The sequence below is a fragment of the Onychomys torridus genome, chromosome 14 (genome assembly GCF_903995425.1).
Source record: "Onychomys torridus chromosome 14, mOncTor1.1, whole genome shotgun sequence".
Taxonomy (NCBI): Eukaryota; Metazoa; Chordata; class Mammalia; order Rodentia; family Cricetidae; genus Onychomys; species Onychomys torridus.
Window position 1 is genome coordinate 3,228,156 of NC_050456.1, and position 7,749 is coordinate 3,235,904.

Below are 7,749 nucleotides of genomic sequence, written 5' to 3' on the forward strand. Positions count from 1 at the left end.
TCACTATGGAGCTGATGATGATCTTGGACTTCTAACTTCCCTGCTTCCACCCATCATATGCTAGTGTTTTAGCTTTGGACCACCACATCCAGTTTATGTGGTGCTGGGAATCAAGCCCAGGGATTCCTACATATGAGAGAAGCTTTCTAGAAACTGAGCTGCACACTTTGTCCTGATGTTTTCTTTTTCAAACATTCTTTAATAGAATAGGAATAAACCAAGTAAGTGATCATTAAAAAAAAATTCTCTTTTCCATTAACATGTCTCAGGGGAACTTACGTTCTTACCAGGATTATCACAATATCAATAAAGGAATGAAGAGTAAATTCAAACAAGAGAAGAGGGAAATCTATTAAAGAAGGACACTTTGAAGTAGAGCTTGGATCTGGGGATCAAAAACAAACAAACAAATAAACAAACAAAAGAATTAAAGATTATGCTGCATTTTAAAAAAATATTTTCAATGCTATATAAGGGCATAAGACATGGGAATACTGAGGAAGTAGCATGTAGTGACTCTATACATGTATATACTAACATTTAAACCAAGCTAAGCATGTTATCTCTTTAAGAATATGTTTACTTTTTGTGGTGGAAACTGAAAACTTTTCTTTCAATATTGCTGTTGTTTATAATCACCCTGCTGTGCACACTAGAAACTGTAGCTTTGGTTACACACTGGGAGGGGAGGTAGAAGGAGAGCACTGGTTGGAAATGGGTCGTTCTGGGAGCTGTCCAATGTACCGAGTGAAAAATGTACCCTTTAAAAACCTGTTGTAGTTCCTGATTCCCTCTGAAATCAAACAGTCTTCATTTACATATTTCCTGCTGTTTCTTCTGATCTGCCTTTGAAATTGTTTTTCAGCGTGGGTGTTTTCACAGATCTCTACACTTTGTGATTAACTACAGCCATCAGTAAGCCAAAAATTGGGGAATAGGCTTTCTGTGTGAAGATTCGGGATACACAAAAATCAGTAAAACTTCATTCCTAGTATATCAAATTTACAATCTCTTCTATTTCTGTAGGTAGCCTCTAACTTCCCCTAAAGAAGAATTCAGTAAGGTATAGCTTTCCCTCTTAAACCCTCCTGAGGATGCCAACGAAAGAGGAGTAGCACAGATCAAAGTGTTGGATTTTTCTTTGTTCAAGAACAAATACTTGATTGGCAATTTAAAAGTCCAAAGACTGGCTCCTCAGCAGAGGGTGAGCTGTTCTTTGGCTTATTTAAGCTAAATTGTATTTTTCAAAGGAGGCTTGTGGGTTCAGGAGGAAGGGGGACAAATACAACGGACAGACAACAGACGGATGGTGTTGCTTTGTCCCTTGAGGAGTAATATACTGTAAAGGCATATGCATAAATGTTCCGAGTCTCCAATTTTTATTTCATTATTACCAGAACCTTTTCCCTCAAATACAGCCCTCCACTGTAGAGGATAAGGCCAGGGAGAGTAAAGTCAAGTATCTCAATTGTCAGGCTGATTGTGTCCAATCCGACTTTAGAAGTCAGGGTCTGTAACCAGGCAGTGAGTTGTTTGCGATGCCCTAGAAGGAAAAAGAAAACACCGGTTCCAACAGAGACACTGGGGAATGCGCTTGGGCCCCCTGGCCATGATTACTTAAGCTAATGGAAGGTCTTGCCTTTCAGCAGCCGCTGCACTAGGATACCAGACAAACAGCTTCCCTCGACCCCTGGCTGGAAGGGCCCCTCTTCTGGACATCATTAAAAGCGCATGCACTTGTTTCACATCCATTGGCAAATGGCGGCAAGATTCAGGACTCCTACCCTGAAGCCAAGGAGAAATCATCGCAGTGGAAAGATTTGGGCTTTGAAGTTCCAAACCGAAATTAAAGACCTACATGGGAAAAGGAACCAGGAGAACATTGGTTGGATACAGGGATGAGACCAGACACACAAAAAAAGCACAGCAGGTAAGAACTGGGGGTTGCTGCCAAGAAGGAACTGCCCTGCATGGTGCTGCAGAGGCAAAGCATTCTTAGAACCTGAAAGCCTGTTGCCTTGAGCCTTCCATGAGTGCTCAAGCTTGTCATCTCCTATCAGCTTCCAGAAAAGGGACTTTGCCCTAGCCTTCCCTCTCCCTGCGAATAATCCTTTCGGCTGGCTTATAAATACTAATGTCTCTCTGCATTTGGTGATGATGCGCCAAAAGAGTCAAGGCCATTAAGAAGCCTCCTCCGCAGCTATGCCCTTCCTGCAAGAAAATCGATGACACAGACACTGAGCATGGCCACCTATCCTGAGAGCTGCTTGGACACTACCATGCTGAACTTTGTCGCAGATCTCTCGTTGGCCTCACCGAGACACCCTCTTTTCTGTGACTTCCCACCTGGGGTCCCTTTTGGGGACCGAACACTGGGGTTCAGAGAGAGAAGACCCAGAAGGCTGTCGCAATTTGAGGAAACAGACCAGGAGGAAGAGGTGGGCGAAGTGGTCTATGAGGACCGGGAGGAGGAAGAAGAGGAGGGAGACGGACTCCAGAGAGTATCATCCTTGCTGGGCCGCCCCAAAAGGAAAAGGATCATCACCTATGCCCAGCGCCAGGCTGCCAACATTCGGGAAAGGAAGAGGATGTTCAACCTGAACGAGGCCTTTGACCGGTTGCGCAGGAAGGTGCCCACCTTCGCTTACGAGAAGAGACTGTCTAGGATCGAGACCCTCCGCTTGGCCATTGTCTATATTTCCTTCATGACGGAGCTCCTGCAGAGCAGCGAGAAAAAGGAGGCCGGCTAAGCGTGGAGGGGAGAGCCCGAGGACCCCACCCCCTTACTTGGAAGGGAGCGTTTGAAGGGCAGGGGGACTGCTGGCCTTCTGAGTCTGGGTTTCAGATAGTTAAATTCGCACTCTGCAGCCAATTTTTGAGGATTACGCACAACCGCACAACTGTAGGGTTCATCTGGGAAAGTTGGGAGTCCCCAGGTCAAGACGCTAGAGCTTCTGCTTGGAGCGGGCGGGAAACACCTTTTCTGAGCTTCCCTAGAGATCTCTCCTCCGTGCTCCTTTCATAAGTAGAAATAATAAAATAGAACTTTTTCTCACGCACGATTTGGTGCTGCCCCGTCGCCATCTCCAGCGAGGGCCTCACTGTGGCCAGTGAGGGTGAGTTCACCTCAAGCCGAGAAGGGTGCGGCTTTCCTGGGTTCTAAAAACTCTGTGGGACTTCACGCTCTCAGACTAGTTAGTGGGGAGGGAGAGGCAAAGAGGACGGGAGTGAAGTAGGAAGTAAGGTCACTAGACCAATTCACAAAAATGTAACCTCCGAGAAGGTCGCTCTCTCTCCCTCATTGCCCCCCTCTCCAACCCGGGTGCTGTGACCCCCATCTTGTTGTCAGGTGAACCCTACTACCTTGTCACAAGGCAGAATGTCTCAAGAGTTAAAAGCAGCCCATTCAGTGAAAATCGCCATGCTGCGGTTTGCTCAGAATTAAACCCTGTCCCTGCGGCTGCTGCGCCGGTGGGAGAGGTGGGGGCTCCTCCTCGGCCGGTGCACTTCCAACGCTGGGGGAGAGGGGAAGGGGCGGTGCGCGCGCGGGGGGGGCGGGGTGTTAGTGCTTCTGACAGTCTCCTAGGGGAAAGGGTCAGAGTAACCCTGCGCTCCTGAAAAACAGTCTTAAACCCTGTGTGGTGAAGTTTCTTTCTGTCTTAAGTCTAGGGACTATTGGGAAGGCAAAAGGCCAAAAGGAGAGATGCGTTTTAATGCTTTGAAAATGCCTGCAGGTGGAGGTGAAATTGAAACCGGTTTGTTCTGGGAAGCTACCTTCCCGGACCCTCTGTTATTCCACAGTTCTTCCTTCAGAATGACTTGGTAGCACCAGAAGCTGGGTCTTTATGACAGATGTGAGTAGGTGAAGAAAGGAACAGAGGAGCTGGAGCACATAATTGTCAATCCATTCACTCCAATGAAATCCCAAAGAAAAAAATGCCTGCTTTTACCCCACAATTATGCACCAGTAAAATGAAGTCATAGCAAGCTTGCACAGTGCAATGCTCTGTCATACTCAAATACTAATAACATGGGAATATTATATATGCTCATCCTAGAGAGACTGCAAAATGTAGTTTTAAAAACTTAAAAATGAAATGAACATTTAAATGAGCCCTCACTGCTAATGCTACTAGAATTTTCATCCATTTCCTTCTGTTCTTTTATTTCCTATGCAGTTAGAAATTCAATATATGTAACAAATACGGGATATTTTCAGACATTGATTTTTCTCAGTCAGAATTATGGGATGAGCACTTCATTCACCTTAAATCCTACAGGGGATTTCCATTACTATACATCACTGGCATGCCAATGTATCACAACATAATCTCATTCCTCTGCAGATGGCTAGCTCAGCACCTCCTTTTTTTCAAAAATGGTAACATTGCAAACAGTGTTCTTATAAATGTGTTCTCTGTTGTGATCACCTGGTGTTAGACACTTACAGTCCTTACAGTACACAAATGGGAAGAATTCCTCCCGGGCTCTGTCAGCTCACACTCCATCTCAGTGACACTGCAGGAGCACCTCCTGTTAGCACCCAGAATATTTTTTTCCAAGGGAGCTTGTCATTTTTTAAATAGTACATTTAATTCTCTTTGATTTTCATGGTGGCTATATACACATCTAGAAAAAGCTTACTACATGTTTCTGAGGTTGATATTAAGGCTCAAGTATTTCTGAGCACTTACAAAAACTAAAGCACAAAGCCAAACAAAGCTACCAAATGTAACGTACTAACTGCACTTATTTCACATGAGATAGATACTGGCATCTCTAGGAGCTATATGACAGAAGACAGCCTTAAATTGTGTTCCTGATGCTATATGAATAGGATGAGAAATAGATTGATCATATAGGTCAGTAAATCATAACCATTTCAATATTATTCTATTTTAGTGAATAATAATTGCTTCATTGTTGCTTTTTCATTTTGTTTTAATGCACTCCATATTTTTTAGCTGAATATACTTGAAAAGTTATCTTCTGGGCTTTCAAGAATGGTTGAACAAGGCTTGAAAGGCAAGAAGTCCAGACACAGATATTAATTCACATTTATAATTATGTTTCATTGCATCTTTACAAGGACAATAGAGATGTAGCTAGGAGTAAATTAAAAATTCTGTAAAAGATCTTTAAAATAGAATATATAAATTTAGCATCAATGTGTGGCTAATATCATTGATAACTATATTATGAAATATAATCTACTAAGAAGTAGCACAACTCTTTAGACACATTTAACATAGTATTGCATATTTTATGTATTTATATGCAGTTAAGTGTTATTCATGCTGAAGTCTTTTAAGGCCTTTCCTTCTATTTCTTTCCCTAGGATTAGGTAAGATCTGCAATTAGCCCCCTTTCCCAATATCCTTTTAACTGTGTCTTTCCACCAGGATATTTTCTACCTCTGCTATGAGAATGTTAGAATACACTGAAAAGAGAAAAAGTATAAATAGTTAATCCAAATAGTAACAAAACCAGGGAGGGTAGTTTTTGTAATGCTCTAGAAACTTTATTAAAATGAACTGACTCAAAAGACTGAGGTAATAGCTCAGTATTAGAGTGCTTGCCTAGAACATACAAAGCCCTGGGTTTAATTCCTAGCTGTTCTAAAATGAAATGTCTTGAAAAATGACTTTATATCACATTTATAAAGTACTGTTCTTAAGTTCCTCTTTGTAATGTTTTCATTACATGGCTAGTGTATGCTGTGTTTTAAGATACTGTTGTAATTACTCATTTTAATATGTGAAAGAAAACTAGCTAGTTATTTCTCATCTCATCATACAGTATTGCTCATGTGATCTACTGGGTTAATAAATGCCCACACTTAACTATTCTATAATTTATTTGTTTAATAAAATCTTGACTTTTTACAGATCATGTGGATGGGTTCAAAATTAAAGAGCCTATAGAATATTATTCATTCAGGTCCTTCTGGGGAATAAATAGCACTTTTTTTATATAAAGTCTGAGGCTGGAGAGATAGTCCAATGGTTAAGAACACTGTCTGCTACTGAGAAAGCCCAGTTCCATTCCCAGTATCCACATGTTGGTTCACAACTGTAGGTCCAGTTCCAGAGGACCTGACACCCTCTTCTGGCCTCAAAGGACACTGCATGCACACGATGCACAGACAGAACATCCATACACATAAAGTAATAAAATAAATAAAAGAAAGAAAATCGACAAGTGTTGAATAAGTAAAAAATACACAGAATTCAAAATTTTATGTGTTGTTAAAAAAATTTAATTCCAGAAGGGGGGAAATCCTGTGTAGTGTAAATTCCATCAACACCATTGGGTAATAATGAATACAGTCAACCATCACTTAATCATTTCCACTATTCTAACACTTTCTGCTATGATCATAGCAAACACATGCTATTCCTACATAGAATTTCTCTTCAGAAGTAAATGGTATCAAGTATCTTCTAAATAAAAAGCCATTTCTCATTATTACTAAAAGAATTACATCTACTATTGCTTAAACTATTACATTTTATAAGTATTTGTTCTTTGTAGATTTCTACATGTCCCCAAAGGAAATGTCTTTCAAAGCATTTTCATAATCACTATGCTGATGACATTGTTTAAACCCTTGAAATGATCACAGACTCTGAGAAATGGAATGATTTAATCATAATAGCAAATCATTCTTAGAGAGATGACAAAATTATCCATAGCCCAACATTAAAACCAATGTGCCACCATATGTAGACACTCTAAATGTCCAAACATGTGCTCTTATTTTGGGTACAGCCAAGGTACTTTCAACAAAAATTTCATTGGTATGTTTTGAACACACAGTATGTCAAAATTGCTTTATTTTTTATTACCTACATTAACATTAATGAAATATCATAGGACATTGGGTCTTAATAACTCCTACTAACTTAAAAGGGCCTAATGGTGTCAGTTCTAAAATACTACAATAATTGATTTTTTTAAATCTTAAAGTTATTTGATCATTTTGAATCTAAATATCATTTTAGATGTAGCTTGAAGGCAATTTATTCATATACCCTCTACAGACTAAAAACTGACTTTTGGTCTCAAACACAGTTCTCCATGAATATCAGATTACTATTAGTATTCAGACATGTTAACCATAAAAAGATCTAAACGAGATCATTTTTGAAAGATATAATTAAGCTTTCCAAGAAAAGTAAAAATAATCAAGAGGCTTTTCCATCAACAGAGAAATGTTCATTCAGACTGAGCAGCCTTACTGTTCGCTACCCAATTCTGGCAAAATTAGCACTAAAAATCAAACCAAATATTCAACTATTATGCACAGCCTGGGCATGAACATACAGTTCAGACCATTGCACTGGTGTCTATTACCATATGTGTCAGCATTTCCATTAAGAAAAATACTTCATATAAAGTTTATTATGATGATATAAAAATATTGAGATTCAATTTAATAAGCAAAATCTTAAGACACCTTTCCTTCTAATGACAGATCTTCAAGAGGAACTTCAAATGCAATGAAGCCAAAGCTACATTTTACATACGTTGCTTCAAAATGTACATACATGTTAAAATGCATAGGATCCACTAAAAAAATATAAATTAGATCACTATTTTATTTTTACCAAATAGCAGTAACATTAAATGTTAACTACTCCACAGATGGTTTAAAGTCGAGACTATTTTGTTTAATAATATTTGTTAATGCTTTTTCTAGATATCTGTAGCTTGGCTCACATTCATTCGGTGTTTCTTGAACTTCAC

The 7,749-nt window shown here is 39.8% G+C and overlaps 1 protein-coding gene across 1 annotated transcript; it reads left to right on the forward strand.

The window, feature by feature from the left end:
- Positions 1–2,243: 2,243 nt before the first annotated feature.
- On the forward strand, positions 2,244–2,750 carry Ferd3l (Fer3 like bHLH transcription factor). Its single transcript, XM_036205752.1, has one exon. The coding sequence runs from the start codon at positions 2,244–2,246 to the stop codon at positions 2,748–2,750; it is 507 nt and encodes a 168-aa protein (XP_036061645.1).
- The last annotated feature ends 4,999 nt before the right edge of the window (positions 2,751–7,749 follow it).